We start from the raw sequence: 20,052 nt of genomic DNA on the forward strand, positions 1-20,052 counted from the left end.
CAGGTGGAAGAGCTGTAGTACCCAGCCATGCGTGTCTGTGGAGCACAACCAAGGATGCCAATGCCCTAGGTGCAGTCTCCAGGGAGTTCCGGCCAGCACTGACTTGTTGTCTGGAGAGTCGTAGTGCCTCATCCATGATCACTCTGGGCAGCACTCGTTGGTCATCAGGAAGTTTGTCCAGAAACACTGCAATCTGCTTCCAAAGGAAAATCTGGTAAGCTCCCATGATAGACAAATAGTTCGCTATCTTCAGTATGAGGGATGAGGAGGAGTATATCTTCTTGCTCAAAGAATCTAACTTCCTACTCTCTTTGTCAGCCTGGGATCCCTACCTCTGTAGCGTCTGCATCTCCTCAGTCACTAAGGATGACAGTGGAGGATGAGAGAACAGGTAAGTGCAGACATTGTCTCTTGTTTTGTAAAGAGCCTCTAACTTGCAGGAGGTGGCATGAATAGAAGCCGGTTTCTCATATATAGAAATCACCTCTGCCAAGCCTTCTAAGATAGGGAAGGCAACATTAGACGGATTGCCTGAATAAATGTATTGCAGGATCTTATCCTTCAGCTTAGGGTTAACAGCCGAGACCTCAATTTCTAAGGAACGAGCCATCCTAAGCATCTGTGCGGTATACAAACCAAAGACCTCAGTTGGGGAGATCCTATAATAATTTCATCAGGAGATGGATCAGATGGAGGGCTGGTGCTTTGGTCACATCCCGTTTCTGAGCATTAGTAGGAAGGCTCATGGGTTGGGGATCCATAGCCTGAATACTCACTCCTGGGTAACTCCCACTCATCTCGAAATGGGGTCGAAGCATGGGTCCGAGGTCTAGCATACTCGGATCCGTACCTGCCGGGCCCTTGGTGATAAGAGAACTTGAACGGTAGGGCTTCGTCATATGGTTGGGTTCGATCATCATGCCAAGGACTTCCCTGGATATCTCCGTCATCCCCCAAGGACTGGTACGGGGGGGGACCTCATTCGAGGGGAAGGTGTCATGTCTATCCCAGTCCTGCTCGGTCTGCATGGAGGTCGATTGTGTTCGCTTTGACTTCTTTTTTGCCTTTTTAGCAGGCAGGTCCGCTTGCTCTGATCAGCTCTCCCGCTTCCATTGCTTTGGATCCGGAGACTTAGAAACTTTAAAAGAACTCTTCGGATCCAAAATTCTCGATTCCGTCCCAACTCCGACCTGGTTGGACCTGAACGGCTTGGCTCCAATGCCTTTGGATCCAATGCCTTTGGATCTGATGTCTTCGGATCCACTGTCTTCGGATCCGTTTTCTTCGGTTTTGACCTCAGGGGTAAAACTGGAACCGAGACACTTCTGGGAGTCGATGCCAACGTCGGAGGTGACTTCAGATGAGGAGTACAGATCTGAATCAGATCAGTATCCGACGGCTGTAGGGTCCGACCCACCGACACATCCTCTGCCATTATCGGATCCGATGAGGTGGTCTTACGAAGCTGCACGGAGGAAACGGACCTGGCGGAGGAAGAGGCGCTCCGCACGGACTTGCCGCTCACTGAAGGTGGTTTAGTTGGGGCATCAGAGCCATTGGTCACTCGCATAGCCTGCTTCCATAACATAGCCTGGAGTCTAGCCAACATTTTGCTCCTGGCCTTGAGTGTAAATTTTTGGCAATGCTTGCACTTGGGAACACTGTGCATTTTGCCTAGGCACTCCAAGCATACCTAATGCCGTCGGTCTTAGACATTTTCATAGAGCAGGTTGAACAGCGTTTGAATAAAAGTTTGTCAGACATTTTTAATTCAATAAAGTCACTAACAAAATATGTTCTCACTCTGATTCTTCACAGTGGACGACTAGATGTTCACTGGTTGGCGGCAAAGAAGAAACTGAAGGTGAGGGGGTGCCGCCGCTGGATATTGCCTTCGGCGGGAAAACCCATGCATGCGCATCCGGCGGGCAGGCGCCCCCTAGTGGACGTTTTACTAGAAAAAAATTTCCGGTCAGCAGGCCTGCGCGTGCGCAGTCCCCACAGAAGATGGACAATGAACAAGAGGTTACGCCCTGACTTGGAATGTCTTTGGAAATCCAATGAGGAAGAGGAAAGTCTCAAACATAATCAGTATCACAAGAAGCAGGGTCCAAGTCGTAACTGCAACACATTACAATGATATGGAGCATGTGCACAAAAACAAAAAAAAGAAAAGTAAGGTACATCTAGTACTCTAGGTGAAAGTAGTGGTAGTATGAAAGTCATTTTGCAGAAGACCAGGAGACACCTGGAGACACACTTTAATAGCAGGGGTGGCCGCTGAGATGGCACTAACATTCAGAGTTGCAACTTGTCCTCCATCCTACCCTCCCCCCAGAGAATACATACAATCATGGTTAGTTTTGTGAGTCTGTGACTGACCCAAGGTTAACCACGTTCAGTGGGGATGCAAATGCCAGCCTCACTGATATGGTGCTAAAAAGGACTGCTCCGTGTTTGTCACCTGAGAGGTGGAAGTGTGACACACTTGTGATGTTCCTCCACCGCACAAAGGCTGTCATTGGCCATGGGGAGAGGGTGACACACAGATGGTTCTACAGTTCTTTACATTTTATTTCTTTGTAAGCAAAATCCAAAGTGACCTTCATCTTGAAAGGATACCCGGCTTTTCTGCTTGCATGAGCGGTTTGGCGTCGCAGTAACGGCACATCTGTTTGCTGTCGCTGATTATAAACACTAAGTTTGTATTGGAAATTTTTTCAGCATGAAAAAGTCTGAGGACAGAAACAAAATGCAGCATAAAGATGTTATGCTTGGTTAACAGAAAAGAGCAGGAAATCTATGGATAGTTTCTGAGCACCGACTGAGAACAACTTAAAAAGTTAGTTTAACAAGTCAGTTTTAACTTTAACGAAAGCCGATTGGCATGATTTACCCCGACATCTCCCTTTGGAAAGGGAACTTGTTTATCGGAGCCTGCTCCCACAAAATTAGACCCAAGGATTATTCCCTGTGACTATATATATGTTTATGTGTATTCAGTTAATTTGTGGCTGACCTTGTGCTGAATCTAACAGTACTCGATAACAGCACACTTTATTCTTATGTACACCTTTCAGGGCACCTTCATGATAATTTCAGAGTAGCATCCACGTTAGCCTGTTTCAGCAAAACTAAACCTGGGACCTGTGCTACTGTAAAGACTAACAAGATTTTGTGGAAGAGAACCCACTTTATCAGATGTAACAAGTGGCTCCTCGCCAGGAACTGTGGTCTCCTTGCAAAGCAGTGGATGTTCTAAGACAAAATTTAAAGCCTGTGTTCTCACCCCAGGTCAAATAGAAAATAACTAAATGGCTGACAGCAATGAACGATCCTTGAACAGTCCTATTCTGTAAAACTGCAAGAATTGTAATGCACTTGACAGGATTATTCAAAGATTAGCTGATCTGCAACCTTCTGAAGTCTATTATGAATCATAACATCTTATTATGTACATGGATGCATTCATATTTCAGCACTGTTTTATCGTGTTTTGCTTTGTAAGCTGCCTCAGACTGGTTCTCCTGAGTGGTGGCATATACAGTTTCTAAATAAATGTATATATGTATTTCTCCATCTAGGGGACTGACAGAATAATTTCTAGTTTCCCATTAATTACTCATCTCCTTAAGTAATATTCAAAATGCTATTAAGAAAAACCACAGCAGATACTGTATATATTTTGCAACTCAAAGCAGGGACAAAAACCCTACCTAGAACAGTTCACGCAGTCTAGGATGCCACTAAACGATTTATCTTCGTTCTCAAAGAAGTACTGAGTCTGGACTGTAATGCAGCTCTGTTTTGATGGGATGGCCGTGAAGTCTTCCTCCTCGACTTCCACTACGAGAAAGAAAGTATTTTCAGAGCCTGCAAATGCAAAAGTAAGATGACTTCTCTTGGGTGGTGATCTTTTGGTGCGACACACCCAATTCGTTACTTACCGGCACCAAGGAAACGTGGAAATGTCAGGCCCAAAAACAGCTGCTGCAAGATAGACCTGGAGTCACAAAACAAACAACAAAATTCCACGGGGAAGCAACAGTAGTAGGTTAGTTATGGCCTCCAGAGCAACTGAAAATTCTTATCTTCCATCCAACTCAATAACTCCAGTAGGGGATCCTGCGGTTGTAGGCAAGAAGGATCCCATTTGCCACCTCTGTGCGCTACTGAAGGGGGGGGATAGTGCCCTGAGCAGCGGGGGTTCAGAAGTAACAATGAAGGTGTTTGGGACCCCGCTGCAGAACCATGCAGGGATACATCTACTGAATGGAAAGTATCAGCTGGCGTGGGCACATGTGATGACATCACTTGCTGGTGCTGGGCTCTCGGTACCACTCAGTAGCCACAGGCCTACATGCTGCTGGCGATTGGGCTCTGTCCCCCTCATTGCTGCCTCTGATGTCCTCCAGAGAGAACACAAAATCCTCCTTCACTTTCAGTGCTGGGAAACTCTGTGACTCACCGCTTGACCTATTGAAGGCTCACGCTGTGTGTCCAACTGAATAGCCAGCACAGGCAGGTACACCTGCAGGAGCAGGAGCCACCAGCAGTCTGGGGGGGGGGGGCACTGAAGTCTGTGCACGGGTCACACATACGTGTTACGTTTTTAGTGATAGTTTTCTTCCATCCACCCATGAATTGTATTAATTGTAACTAACATTTCCTCAAGCTGACTTTTATCCATTATTATTATCCATTATTTTCTCCATGGTAACAATACCCATTATGTGGTATCTTCAAAGGCCATATAGCAATTCCACACTGTTCCCAGCATGTGTTGAACTTGCTTTACCATACCACTCCTCTTGTGAGTGTCAGAGGAAGGATTCCACATGCAAGGAGACCCTTCATATGCCTGATGATACAGATCTCTTCTTTTTGAAGCTGCTAGCCTGCCTCCTCAACATTTTCTTAGTCTTAACTATGATTTTAACCAATATGTTACAAAGACTATTTGTCAGCTAGTAAAACAGTGATTATTAATTTGCATCAAGTAGGACTTAAAAAGTAGAGGCCAGCATCTTAAAACGTGTAACTAGTACTCCCAAATTTTAATTCTGAAAACTTGTTACAGTCTTTGTGGAAGCTGGAAATATAATGGGGGGGGGGAATCAATCTCTCTCTTACTCACTCACTCACTCACAGAGGAATGAAAAGAAAGCAGAATGAACTCAAAGCAGCTTAACCTCCTCTGCAGAGCCCGTGCTAGGTCCAAGCAGCGTCTGCTTGCTCTCTCTCTCTCACTCTCTCTCTCATTCTCTCTCTCACACACACACACACATGAATGAAAAGAAAGCAGAATGAACTCAACGTAGCTTAGCCTCCTCTGCAGAGCCCATGGGGCCGAAGGAGGAAGGAATCACGTGGGCAGATTCCAGAGATGCTGGAACGCCATTCTGGGGCATTCTCCCTCAAAAAAAGCCCTGGTGTTTCATCAGATTGGAGGGAGTTGTTCAGTGGGGTGCCACAGGGCTCGGTTTTGGGCCTGGTACTTTTCAATATTTTTATCAATGATCTGGATGAAGGGATAAACAGACTACTCATTAAATTTGCTGATGATACCAAATTGGGAGGAGTAGCAAACACCCAAGAAGACAGAGTTAAAATTCAACAAGACCTGAATACTCTGGAGAAGTGGGCAGCTGTGAATAGGATGCTATTCAACATAGGTAAGTGCACAGTATTACATCTGGGCCACAAAAATGGGAAGCACAAATACTGGATGGGGGATACACTTCTGGGCAGTAGTATATGTGAAAGGGATCTTGGGGTAAGAGTGGACTGTAAACTGAATATGAGCAGTCAGTGTGATGCGGTGGCAAAAAAGGCTAATTCAATCCTGGGTTGTATCAAAGGGGCCATAAGCATTGAAACCGCAGGAGGTCATAGCCCCTCTCTATACTGCCTTGGTCAGGCCACACCTGGCATATTGTGTGCAGTTCTGGAGGCCTCACTTCAAAAAGGATGTGGACAAAATCGAGAGGGTGCAGAGGAGAGCGACGAGGATGATCAGGGGTCTGGAGACTGAGCCCTCTGAGGAAATGCTGAGGGCCTTGGGAATGTTTAGGGTTTGGGGTGGGGTTTTTTTGTACACCCCTGGTTGTAACATTGCAATTTTGGTGGAGGAAATTCATCTGTGCGGAGCCTGATCAAGATCATGCCGTACAATGGAACTCACCTAGAAAAGTTCAACTTACCAAGCAGCTGCAGAGGCCCACCACCCTAGGTGTAAAATATCGGCTACTGTAGGCTGGAAAACAGAAGAGCATTCGTGTAGAATGACAAGAACTTCTAAATACAACCCAAGGATAGGGGGTGGGGAAGGTCAAGAGGATACTGACCACATATGCAGAGCGGAGACCAGCGCCTTGCCTAGGTTCTTCTTCTGGGTCACACACCGATTGATAGTCATAAGACTTGTTAAAAGCATACAAGGACATATTGATGAGATTCCGCATGAGGCCAGGGTCAATTTCACCAAAGAATTTCCCAATCTGAAGCAGAAAAAGAGGATTGAAATCAAATTTAACTGAGATCTTCTTTCTGGTTTTTAATGGTTTTTATCCATAAATAATAATCTTCAGGTGCCCTCACCATCTGAGGAGAGAGAACAGGCCTTCTCAATTGTGGCACCAAAACTATGAAATTTCTTCATTTGAAACTTATTTTAATGTTTCTATTGTTTGCCACGATGGGGACCCTAAGTTGAGTGAAGATTTTTTTTTAAAAATAAAATAAACGAAATAATGCAACAGGAATACTTTGGATCCAGTTGTACACGATAGCTTTCGGAAGCTTGATCTTTAAAAGACTTAGGTGCAAAGCAGAGCTTTCCATGAATGTGCGTATCAGTGAATTATTACGAAAACCAGCGAGTTTATTTAGACAGAGGAGCAACCAAAAGGAGATTCTGTGACCAATCAAGGATATCAATCTCAGAAGAAGCGAGTCTTTTTTCTAGCAGTGCACACCAGTATGCAGTACCAATATCTCTCTCCACAGTGCTGAAAAAAGGTACTAGGCCACTGGATGCCAAGGAATATTGGTGGCAGGGACTGCCTCTGCAAACAAGTTGCACCAGGAGTTGGTAACTCTGTCAGCTGTGTCCATCCAGCCATTGTGTTTGCATGAGTACAATGCCTCCACATATCCCCCACTATTCTGGGCCTTTGCTATTGAATTGTTCTTTAGTACACACATGTACACCATATGTACTCACAATGAATCACTCATGTGAATCGCTGAATTTTCCAAGTTTATATTTGGCAACGTCCAATTTTTATGAGCCTGCCCAGTAAGATCTAGGCTTTTGCTTACAAGAAAGAATGTTTTTGGCTGCCTCCAAGCCCTTCCCAATTTGCTTCCAAAATAGAATCACCATTTACTGGTTACTCTAAAACATAACATGTTACTAGAAAGCTGGTGTGTCACGATTACTGCAGTTCACTTTTACTGCTGAGCAGATCCTGTAAACTTTGCTCCAGGGACCAAACGCTGACTAGGAAGGAAGAACATTCCCTATACTAACCAAAATATACGTAGTGCAAGTTAACAGTGGGTTCTGGGTTGCCTACATGTCACATTGTGGTGAAGAGATCACATCACTGTACACCACGCTCACAAATTAACCTGCATTCTCAACTACAAGAAACTCACTTATAGAACCTATGTAATGATCCAATGTGACTCGTTAAATTATGTAACATCACAGGGCGAAACACAGGGCCACGCTGTGTACCATAATAAGCAATATGACTCATAGGGCTGCCAATGGAAAGGGTGGCTCTTTGGAAGATCTTGCCCAATGTTCCCTCTAAGCTTTGCAGTGTAGTGATCTAAAAATCTACTTTGTGAGCCAAAACAACAACTTTCATTAAAGTTTTGAGTGCACCTCCTTTTAAAAAAAAAATCACAATCAAATTATTTTGATTACAATCAAAACAATTTAACAATAAAAGCCATTAGGTGAAAGGGCCACAAAAATCAGAGTATGCTTCTGTATAAAAATGGATATGTCCATGCTGATTACAAAGGGATAGTTTTTTAGTCTGTTGCTGCAAAATAAAGCAATGGCACCTTAAAGACTAGCACATTTATTTCAAGATGAGCTTTTTTGAGTCAGTGATTACTTCTTCAGCCTCCTTCTGCACCAAGGCCAAGTTAAATGACGCCTTCACCATGGTGGTGGCTGAGGCTCTACCTTCTCTCCTCCGCTCTCTGGGGCTGAGGGGATCCTAGCGATTTCAGGCTGCACGGGTCAGGCCAGACCCGACCACTCAGCTCTGCTCTGTTCCCCGGCTAGAAAGCCAGCAGTGGCTGGAGGCGCTCTCTGGCACCACCCTGGGGGCCAAACCAGCCACAGCCAGGAAGGGAGGAGGCTCCATCCCCGCTCCACCCCTATAGGGCCCACCTGCAGATGCTGGCTGAGTGGGAGGGCGGGGCCGCCTGAGGGTTAGTATCTGTGAGCTACATCCGAGAAGCTGTGAGCAGAGGAGTCAGAATCTGTGAGCGATTGCTCACGTGCTCACATTAGCGGGGACACTGCCCACTACCCCTCCCTGTTACCACACTTCTTATAGCAAGACCATATAGACGTGGTGTGTTTCCAGAGATAAGGCTTACAGCATTCAATATATGAGGTTTAATAAATGAATGGAAATAATACACTTATTTGGGTCAAGCAAGGGTACAAAGAAAAGGTTAAATTACAACATCCCATTTCCCTGCACTGCGTACTTATCTTCACTGATGTTTAAAGAGTGTTACTTGAAGTTGCAGGAGTGGAAAGTTCAGCATTGCCTTAGTTGTAATTGCTGAGACTTCTGTCTATTGCCCTTCACCATATTGACTAGATGGAGTCCCTAGTGAAAAGTTCAGCCCTTTATGGTTTGTGCCTCTCTGGTGTGAAGCCGAGAGATAAGGCAGTGTCTTCTCGGTGTTTAGAGAATTTATAATCTCCCCTTTGGAAATCTGTGCCCCCTGTGGTCATACAACCCTTCCTGCTTCAAGAGGAAGGGTTTACTGTCCAGGCATTTGGCTCTTAACAGTCTTTGTCCCTTTAGGTATGGCATTCTAGAAGGGTGTGAGATGATAAACCATTGTCTTACTCCAGCCAGATCCATTAACACATGTAAGCACCCAAGAATCCTGTGCTGGCTCCCTCCTTCCTGCTAGTTCTCAGTTTTGTAGTTGGATTACAACACAGAGAAGAAGTGCAATCACAATGACTGAAATATTTCGGTGAATTCTTGAGTGGAGGGCATTTCTCCATGCCATGTTCGGTGGTATCCCCTGGCCGAGGTAACGGCTTTGCACAAATGGGTCTCCAGTCCTAACAATACATTGCGAATGTGTTAATTTGGGGATTATGGAAATTTGAAATCTTAATCACATCTTCTGAGTTGATATGGTTTGCTATTGTGAAAGTGTTCTGGGTCTGAAGAGGTTATACAGTCTAATCTACATCACAATGAAATCACCACCTTACCTCTTGTATATATTCATCCCGATTCGACATCAAAAGAAAACCTCCATCGTCAAGAATAACGCAGTCAACATGCTACCAAAGAGAAGGAGGCGGAGAATAAGAAGGGATTGACGTTGCAGGTCAAATACATGCAGATAAGTAAAAAACTAAAATCCTACAGAAAGGTTATATAATCATGAAATATGAAGTCTCTAATATCCCAAATAGCTCTGAAGAGTTTCAGTATGCTCCCCAAGTAATCTTTGAGATTCTACATACGCTGCAACGAGTGATAAAATTTATGTGGCCCAGTTATTAATCATGACAATGGCAAACCCCACATCTGTTCATCTCTTGCCATGGAAATCCTGTCAGAGGTCACCACAACTCATCTAATGACTTGAGGGCACTCTCCACCACCATGAGAGAACATCATCGTCCTAGATTTAAAGTGTCATTTACTAGCCTCCTCCTCAAATTGCGCAAGGAAGTAGTAGAGACGAAAAAAGTGGAAAATACCATCAAACTACATTCTAAGATACAAACTAAATGTGGTTTCAGGTGAGGAGCCATGTTGGTCTGCCATAGAAGAGTATCTTGAGTCCAATAGCACCTTAAAGACCAACAAGATTTCCATAATATAATAATCACCATATGTTATCTGATTAAAGGAGCTTGGTTCTCGCAAGTTTATATCTTGGAAAATTAAACATGGCAGTTTTGGTTCAATAGCAGTGAAAAACATGTGGCCATTGTTGTTTTTTACATAGGGAGCATCAAAACAATGGAGTTGCAGTTGCATTTATGGCTCTAGCAACTGTGTTTATCCCAAGCATATACTGCAGAGCATGAGATTTTTACATGCTCTGGAGTATTTTTTAACATCAGATTTCAAATATGATTTGATTGTCTAAAGGTAAATCTAATTGTCTAAAGAAAATAGGTCCCTGTTTTTTAACTCTCAGGTGTCCCGGCTTTTATATTAAGCTTCATAGTGACATTGAGCCTTCCTTGAATATTTTCTGGCTCACACGTTGAAGTTTCCTTTGCATTTTTAAAAGAAAATGGAACACAGGAGAAATAGACCAAAGAAGACCAAGGCACACCTACAGCTGCAGTTGGCATGAGGGAGCTGGGGCAGGGGGACAGATCCTGCACGTTAGTCCCACTGACAGTGGATCTTTCCTGTCACAAGGAACCTTCCCCTGGTGTGACAGCCTCTCTTGTTAGGAGAAGACTCCTTAGCACGAGGAGACAGCCCCTGCTACCTGAACGGGTCCTCAGGATTCAACCCATTAGGCAGCTGAAAACATTCAGGGAAAGGTTTTTTCTTTCTACTACTAATCCACGTGGAGACAAGTGGAGGGGCCCCAAAACAAGAGAAGGGCTGGGCAAAATCTCAGCAGCAGCTGCACTTCTGACTGCTCAAAGGGCTTCACATATATTATCTCACTGAAATCCTTGCAAAAATCTTGTATGATTCAGGGTCACTTCAAGGAATCTGGTCCAATATCAGAACAGGAGAACCTCAGGCCAGAAAAAAAGAAACCCACAAACACAGCTTCCAAGACAGCAAAGAAGTCATTCCAAAGCACTTTCTCACCTTGCTGTTCTTTTCGCATCCGCACAGTTCGCCTTTGCACTGAAAAACAGAAGCATCTTATGAGATCTATTGGTAAAAAAGGAGAAAGGCGTTCAACCCCATTGGCTTTTGCAAGAAGGTCAAATGCCAAGAATATAAGGAAAAACACTTTGGCAGAATTTTTTTTTTGGTCAAAACTCTTGCATTTCAATTGGAAAAAAAAATCCCTTAATATTCCTCTATCTCCATCTTCCCAGATTCCCTCTGTGTCAGAAATCACTGCAAATAAAAATGTTAACCAAACTACCAATGACAGTTGCACAAAGTGGGAAGGAGAGTTTTTCAACAGCACCTCTGAAGAGGGAAATGTGTCTGGTCAGGCCATCAAGCCAGTGGGCTACCAGGACAGTATTCCTGGACCTCAGGCTGCTCTGAAGTCCTAGGGAGGGAGGCAGGCAGCCCCCCCCACCACTCTTGCCTTTGTGCCACCTACAAGCCTTTGCACAGCAGCTCAGCCCAGCTTTCTTTTGCTGCTGTGAATGGGGAAGTGAAGAAGTGGCAACAGTCAAGCGCACTGCGAGTAAGACGGGCCTGACCCAAACTGACAGACAGGACGAGCAGGGAGATGGGCGCTCTGTTTTTAGCTAAAAGGAGTGGGGATGTCACCACTTAGATTGGAGAAATGGAGATCGGAGGCACATCAGAGCCTTTCCCCTAGTACCGCTGGCCTTATCTGAAGCCAATTCCTCCTCCAACGCTGTTTTCAAGTGAAAATAGAAATATTTGGAAATTTGTGAATGGTTTTTAAAGAGTGAAGAAAAACAGCTATGGCAGGTGGGGGGGGTGTATCTGTCATGGTGTAGAAGGTGGATTCTTAACCAGTTCCCCCCACCTGTAGAATTTCCTATAACTCTCCCCTGCACCCACACAGTTATTAGCTATTAAAAGACAAACATATCCAATTTTTTCATTTTTCCTCATCCAGGAGTAGTAACTGCCCATGGATGGGAGAGGGGGCAGTTTAAACTGAGGAAACAAAGAAGGCACAAAGAGGGCAAATAAGGGCTAAAAAAATCATCACAATTCCTGGGCTATGGGCAGATATGTCTCTGAACGTCTCTCCCCTGCCCCCTGCAGGTGTTAAGCAATCTGTAAAATTCATCGGCAGAGAATTGCTCATGGCTCTGCCAGCATCTAGCTGAGAGACCAGGATACTTGAATGTTGGGGGGGGGGGGTAATGAGAGGGGGGGGATAGGACACACAAGTCTGCAAGAGAAAAACTGGGTGTCAAGCTTGTGACCTATGTGGTGTGGGGTGCATGAATGAGGAAGTAAGAGAGGAATGTAGAGAAGTCTGCCCTGTGACAGACTCTAGGTGGCATGAGGAAGAACTGAAGATGGAAAACCTTTGTCTGCAGGCCCATGGGTGGTCCTATATAGTGTTAGCAGTCAGACCTGACCTCACGTTAATAGAAGGCTTATGAGTATAGCTATATCATAAGCCTCTCTATGTGTTTTAAACATGGAAATGCTGCCTAGCAAGGTGGGAAATGGCTGCCAGCTCTTGGTCGGGAGTTGGAAAATTACTGACATGTGAGTCACTAGGTGAGACTAGCTTTCAGCCCCACTTCCCCAGAGATGTGCAAAGATCTTATGATAATAGGGTCTTCCAGGGGTACCTGGACTGATCACCTCCACACCCTGCCCATCTTCCCCTTATCTGCTCTCTCATTCCAGGCTATTCAGGGATCTGATAGCCATTCCCATCCAGTCATCGTGGGTCATCGATCATAACTGATAACTTAATCAAAGCTTTCCCAGTTATTTGTCTCGCCCCAGAGACAGACATTAAATTATTGGTTTGGGGCAGAAATTGCAATCCTGCCCCACGGTACATTCCACGGTATAATTGAGATACCCCTCCACTATAGTTGTGGGCATGACTTCGGATCCAGCGTGCGCCTTCAGACCCCTGTCTGAGCCTCTCATTTTCCTGCCACGAAGCGCTGGCAGCTCAATGCTCTCCTTCATGGACGCCCGCTTCCCTTCTGGATTGGTAACTATCACCCAACCCTACAACTCTCTCAATTTTTCCTCGTTTTCTTGTTAGTTCTGTGTGAGTGCTGTGTGGTTTGTGCGCAATTGGTATTTATTATTTTTAGAAGTAAAAATCCTTTTTTTATTGAACATTCGCTTGTTTATTAAAAGAGTTCTCTAGAGGAACGATCCCTGTACACAGGTGGAGATCTCACTCATTACCCTCTCTTGCTGCCGCTCCTTACATGCTATTTCCTCCAACTCCCAAGGAGACCCTCATTTGAGTAACAATGAGGGGGCATGCCTCTAGCATCTTGGGAAACTCACATGCTCTTTTGGGACATGAAGGCCATATTTGCCTATTACTTCCTCTAAGATGAGAAGCGTTCTGGCTAACATGTTTTTGAGCAATATAATTAATTACATGATGTACTTTTTTGTTTTTAAAAAAACAGCATTTTGATACTTAATACCTATGGCAGACATTCTGAAACTTACTGGCAATATTTGGTTGGGCAAATTTTTCTTCCTGGATCAGATTAAGAGCAAGGAAATCGCTCCCTGATACCAGTGGAAAATAAACCACAGTTAAATTCTGCATATCCACTGCACAAATGGTGCATCTGTCAGCATAAGGGTCTCTTATATTGGCAGAAAGCACCTTGGATTGGAGGAAGATGGCATGATTCATGAAATGATTTGCAGGATGCAACCCATATCTTTAAGAAGTTCAATCATTCCTATGGATGCTCGAAAGGTTGCAGGTCAGTTCCTCACCTGGTTCTTGGTTGTGGTTCTGGTGAAGTTTTCCATCCAGCTGGATATGTTAATTTTTACTCCAACAACTAACAGGAAATATATGAAACACAAGGGAAGTAAAATGTAAACACACAACATTTCTGGGCATTTAATAACAGAACACGCTCTTTCGACTCAGTTGCTGGTCTACAAAATGTAATTTTTTCCGAACTAATGTTCTTCCCCACCAATGAAATCTGTGAGATCTTCAGGATGTCCAAAGAAAAAGTATAAATGGAGACCCCAAATCTGTTGAGCCTCTGGGCACTTGTGGACTTTTGGGAAAGGGGAATAGGACTAGGTTGCCTTGGGAGCAAGGCTAATCATAAAATGGGTTGCTATGTCACATTTGTACCTGCGGTCGAGTCAACAACACATAGCTGTGATGTTTCTGCCCAGGACAAGGTCATCTAGTCACAATTAGCAGGGAGTGACCCAAAGCTCATAGATACAGAGCTGAAAGTAATCCCAAGGGTCATTTAGTCCAACCCTCTGCACAATGCAGGAAATCCACAGCTCTCTCCACGCCCCCAGTGACCACTGCTCTATGCCCAAAGCATGCTCTATGTTCCTTATTCCCCTCCCCCACCGTTCTATTTAAGATCTTTTTGATTTTATCCCCCAAATCAAGAATCAAGCAGGCACTGGGCAACAAAGCTAGGAAACATCAGTGGCCTTCACTGGGCTCAGGAGCTGGCCACATTTCTTGGAAGAAAGCCAATCCTACTCCTTCCTACCTGCAGGCTTCAGAAGTTTTCCACCGACGGTTATTTTCACAGCTTTGCTTACCATAATGCCATCTTCTTCACTACTTCCTAAGAGAAGAAAGACAGCCAAGTTTAATAGATGGTTGTAAATCTCAAAATAAACTGATTTTATTATTGATCAAAGTCAGATAACATTTGATCAATATGATTGATTGCCTTTTAAAAACTCCTTGGGTCAAATCAGGCACCTAAAGACATAAAAATGTGCAAGTCCATTAACTTAAGTATGCTGTCAGTGTAGTCACTGCCTTGTAAAAAGAAATTATGGGGTGCATTTATGGAGTACTAAGTAAGTGCTCAATGGCTGTAACGGGAGATGGCTGTGATGGGAGGTAACTTGATTTGCCCCCCACCCCGGGATGACTGTGTGCCACCCCCTTACTCCTAAGGCTCGTTCACAAGCATAGCTCTATCTAAAATGTCCACTTTGTAGGTGAGAATTGGGAATTGTTAATTTTGCCCAAGTTTTTAAATTATTTTTACCAGTTTAATTTACACATACCTATGTCAACAAAAGACTTTGATCCCCTTTGATCACATGCATATAGTAGTCAGCCCTGTGAAAGGAAGGGACTGATGTCCTCTGTTGTGAAAGGTTTTTTTTGGGGGGGGGGGCTAGCACACTAACCCCCATCCATCACTGTAACAAGGAAACTCAGACTTGGGTCTTCCAGGGTAACAAGTTTGTATTGCTGTTAGTAGTACAGTCTCAGGCATGGTTCCTGGCACCCCCTGGCACCCCAGGCCTCTGTCCAGGGACCAACCTTACAGTGCCTACTTAGGAGGCAGCTGACCTGCTACTTCTAGCCTGAGGCCTGGAATGGGTCACAGGGTCTGAAGAGTCCCTTACTTCCTCCTCCTGTTCTGTATTATTAAGGGAAGATGATGGATATTTTTGGTGTAAGCCTCACAACTGTGAAAACTTATCAGTATCTTTCAGAAGCATTGTAAAACTAGAGCCACTTGCAAAATTCTCCTTATTCAAAATAGTCCCCAGACTTTGGACTTAGGAGTTCTTTGATCTTTTCTAGAATGGGACCAGGGTGCTCATGGCAAGCTGTTCTTCCACTTTTTTATTTCCAGACTCTCTTTGAATGGCTTCATATATAAAAGTGCTGCAATTTTCTACGTGAATAATCCCCTGCCCACTGAGCTTATGAACACTCACATGTATGCATTGCCTCATGGCTAGGCATGCATAAATCTCACAGTTCAGGTGTCTTGGGACTAGGCATGTTTGTACATACATCAACTGTGATACAGAATATAAGTTCTTGCCAGGAAGAAGCTTTTGAAGACAAACTTAACAACAGAGGATACCCTAACCTATGAAAGTCAGAATTATCGTTTCCTTGTAGTTATTACAACTTTCCACAAATCCTTTGGAACTATTTCCTGAGGCACAGCTACCGGTGCCATTAGTAAGGCTTTCCAGAAACAGGCTTATATGTATAGTTTCCTTGAAGCAATTATTCCATCCTGTTCTAGACTCCTTTGAAACTCTGCAAGTGTGTAAGATACAGGGCACCCTACCTATGTCCTACTGTACTCGTCACTAACATTCTAATCTTGAGATCTTGAGTTGGCTGAAGGATCCTTAGAATGGAAGAACTTTGTTCAGTAAAGTGCAGGATACCGGCCATTGCATATATTATTACTACAGCAGAAAACCGTAATGGCCAAGGATTAGAGTCTTAACAATGACTCCCAAATGTCCACATGCCACCTCAAATTATCTTGACATTTAGTATTTGTGACTGGTATTTGTGTTGCCCAAAAAAATGATAACCCCCCCCCCCCAAAAAACCCTCTGCATTTCCAAAGTGCTGGAAGTGTTTCCAGCACTTCTATAAGTCTGATTTCCTTAGCACCTTCCCTACCTACCCCACACCCTAAAAAAAGGTGGAGTGTGCATTACTTAAAATCCTTCCAAGTGAGCCACCCTCTAACTGTATCTGATGAACAGTTCAACCTCTAACATGCATCTGACGAAGTGAGCTGTTGTTCTCAAAAGCTTATGCTACAATAAAGTTGGTTAGTCTTAAAGGTGCTACTGGATTCTTTACTATTTAACCTCTAACTGAACATTGTCAATAAACTGTCCTTTCAGGTGGGTGTCCAGTGACTTACTGTTGAAGAAAGGAGCTGTGAAGACATAGTTTTCATTATCTAAGCTCCTTTTATAGAAGCTGACCTCGTATGTTTCCGGATTTTCTGTCCAATAGTAGCCTGCGCTGAACATGAAAAAAAAAGTCAGCTTTTCATCTTAATCCTAATGTGTTTTCTGCAACCATTCCTTATTGAATCTGTTTCCCTGAATGTCCTAACTGTTATACTTTGCTCAGTGAATGTCCTAGCTGTCCATTATATTGTATTGTCACTTGCACTGTTGTAATCTGCCTTGGATCTCAGTGAGAAAGGTGGACTATAAACAAACAAATAAAAATGCGTCTTTTAAAGAAATAACTATTACTACTGCAGAAGTTCCATTTTTCCTAGTCTTGCAGCTCCCTGAACATGCGTGTGCGTGTGTTATGTGCTATCAAGTCGCCTCCGACCTATGGTGTCCCTATAAATGAAAGACCTCCAAAACGTTCTATCATTAACAGACTTGCTCAGATCTTGCAAACTGAAGGATGTGGCTTCCTTTATTGAGTCTAGCCATCTCATTTTAGGTCTTCTCTTTTCCTACAGCCTTCTACTTTTCCTAGCATTAGTGACTTTTTCAGAGAATCTTGAAAAGTACGAAAGTACCAAAGTACAATAGCCTCAGTTTTGTCATTTTAGTTCCGAGGGAGAATTCAGGCTTGATTTGATCTAGTACTCACTTATTTGTCTTTTTGGCCATCCAAGGTATCCACAAAACTGATCATGCCTAAACTACATAAGACAACTTGGTTCAGGCAATAGCTGGCTCTTAAGGCTGGAGGTTACAACTCTAGTCTCATGTGTTCCATTTCCCATTCCTCTGTGCACCTTTCAATGTGGGTGGAACGTGAGTAAACAGGGAGATCCCTGGAATCCCAGGAATTACTGACTTGCAATTACTGACAAACATTTAAATATGTTTGCTAAGATTCTGAATGCTGAATTTCATATATTACAAAAACCTGGATAACGTATCCTCATAAGCTGAAATCCCCCCACCCCCCAAAAAGACAGAGAAAACTAATTTGCGCTTGCTCACAATAACTTGTGAGCTACAAGTTGCAATGCTTAGAATGAATAATTCTATGTGCACCTATGCTACATGTCTACTGTATTGCTTAGGGGGAAAAATGGACCCTTACCTTCGTGGATACACTCTGGTGATCCCGCCATCGGTGGCTACAAACCGTGCTGTAATTCCTTCACTTTGGGGGAAAAAGACAACCAGTTGGATCCAAGTCAACTGATGTTATTGCTATCTCTGTTTATAAAAGTCTGTATCTAAAGATGCCCTTGCATGAGTAGAAGAAATTCTGTTCATACAAGAGAATCAGCAATTTCTACAGCTGTTCCATTCAAACTGCAGTCCCCTGGGCTACATCCCATAATGTTACTGCGATTCCTAAAACGCTATATGAAGCACAAAGGTCTGCAGGAAACAGGCAGAAGTGGTAAAGATCTTTTCCCTCCCTAAGTCGAACTCTGCTCAAACTTCTTTGGATCCAACTCATAATATTTACAATTAAAAATATGCACATGCTTAATTCTAATAATCTGCTTGAAGGATTAGAAATCAAGGATTAGAAATCAAGGATTAGAAATCAAGGTTACCAGATCTTAAATTGTTTGGATATTCCTTAACTTGACAAAAAGAAAAGAATACTCACGGGTCCTGCTTGCTCCAATGTTCCTGAACAAGTTCGTTTGTGAATCCAGCATCTAGTAAAACTCTCATAACCATATCATTGCCTATGCAGGAGACGAGCAAGATTTGAACAAAACACCCAGCAGGGAAACTGGTAACATTTTGTGCCTACTATCAGGGCTTTTTTTCCTGGGGAAAGAGGTGGTGGAACTCAGTGGGGTTGCCCTCGGAGAAAATGGTCACATGGCTGGTGGCCCCGCCCCCTGATCTCCAGACAGAGGGGCGTTGAGATTGCCCTCCATCTAAACTCCCCTCTGTCTGGAGATCAGGGGGCGGGGCCACCGGCCATGTGACCATTTTCCAGAACTCCGTTCCACTACATTCCCGCTGAAAAAAAGCCCTGCCTACTATGAATATTTAGAAGCAAAACAAATGTTAGAGTACTATGGTACTTTTCGCACTCGGGTTTTAGAGCGCATTTGTACCTGTTCCACATCCCATGTTTGCAAGGTTTTCACACTTAAAAGCAGTCATGGGATGCAGTCCCGCTTTTTGTCCGCTGTATGCCCGATTTATCCCCCTGTGGACATACCCCGATGTTTTTTTAAGTTCGCTGCCGACTGGCAGCTGGCCTGCATTTTGCTAATGTGAACACTTTTGCCCCCTTTTTGCTTCTCTCCCCCCCTCCTTTTCCCTGGGAGCTGATTGGTTTGTGCAGAATTAACCACTCCCACCCTCCTCAGCTCTCTGAACTCCTTGTCCACCAATTTTTTTAGTAAAGCGAGGTGAGGGTCATAAGGCTGCTTCTCCGTTGGTTTCCTTCCTCCCGGTATGCATGCTCTTTTATTTTTTTTCAAAAGCCAGGAATGATTCCTAAGCTTGCTGCTATTTCCCTGCTAGCTTTAAAAGCAAGGAAAGTGTTAAATAGCTGCTTTCTTTTTCCTCCCTTAGGGCATGCACACACATTCTTTTTTTTTTTAAAGACAAGAATGGGTTGCAAAGTTGTAATGTTCCTGCACTTTCTTCCTGGCTTTAAATGCCAGGAAAGGATTAAATGGCTGCTTTTCCCTCTCTCCCAGGCATGTTTCAGACTTTGCCAAAGAGGGGGAAAAAACCCAAGCATTTTGCACAGCCCTTTGGAAACAAGCCTCTGCTTCCTGGGAGGGGATGAATCGGCAGCATTTTAACCCTTTCCTGGCTTGATTTAAAAAAATGAGTGGTACATGTTTTCCCCCAGAACTCTGCCACCAATTGCCTCTCCAGTGGGCAGGGGACAGCCCAATCAGCAAAAAGGGGGGAAGGGTTCCAACACTGCATCGTTAATACGCATGCTCAAATTTTTTTTTTAAAGTGTGACGTGAATTGCAAGGCCCCGAAAGCCCAAAACTGCACCAAGGCTTCAAAGTGGGTTTGAAATGAAGCACAGACGCCAAATGAAAACTGCAGTGGACAGTGTGAAATGAACGGGTGCAATGCCGAAGCCACTGCCATCGGGGCGAATGCTCATAAATGGCGGTTTAAACCGTAAGTGCGAAAAGGGCCAAAGAATGATGCTAACTAGATAAAAGTCCAAACTACAGTTCTTAAAAGAAACACCCAGAGG

The 20,052-nt window shown here is 44.0% G+C and overlaps 1 protein-coding gene across 2 annotated transcripts in view; it reads right to left on the reverse strand.

Annotated features, from left to right (window-relative positions):
• CACNA2D1 (calcium voltage-gated channel auxiliary subunit alpha2delta 1) overlaps window positions 1-20,052 on the reverse strand; it is a 565,021-nt gene that overhangs the window by 22,458 nt on the left and 522,511 nt on the right. For both annotated transcript variants that reach the window (XM_054989047.1, XM_054989046.1), the window contains 12 exons: window positions 18,472-18,553; window positions 17,947-18,009; window positions 16,787-16,890; window positions 14,627-14,704; window positions 13,869-13,936; window positions 11,076-11,114; window positions 9,494-9,565; window positions 6,348-6,500; window positions 6,204-6,256; window positions 3,948-4,003; window positions 3,717-3,846; window positions 2,623-2,735 (listed from right to left, as the gene is read on the reverse strand). In XM_054989047.1, coding sequence (XP_054845022.1) covers window positions 2,623-2,735; window positions 3,717-3,846; window positions 3,948-4,003; window positions 6,204-6,256; window positions 6,348-6,500; window positions 9,494-9,565; window positions 11,076-11,114; window positions 13,869-13,936; window positions 14,627-14,704; window positions 16,787-16,890; window positions 17,947-18,009; window positions 18,472-18,553 — 1,011 coding nt within the window. The remainder of the gene's footprint in view (window positions 1-2,622; window positions 2,736-3,716; window positions 3,847-3,947; window positions 4,004-6,203; window positions 6,257-6,347; window positions 6,501-9,493; window positions 9,566-11,075; window positions 11,115-13,868; window positions 13,937-14,626; window positions 14,705-16,786; window positions 16,891-17,946; window positions 18,010-18,471; window positions 18,554-20,052) is intronic.

This window comes from Eublepharis macularius, chromosome 9 (genome assembly GCF_028583425.1).
Source record: "Eublepharis macularius isolate TG4126 chromosome 9, MPM_Emac_v1.0, whole genome shotgun sequence".
NCBI lineage: Eukaryota > Metazoa > Chordata > Lepidosauria > Squamata > Eublepharidae > Eublepharis > Eublepharis macularius.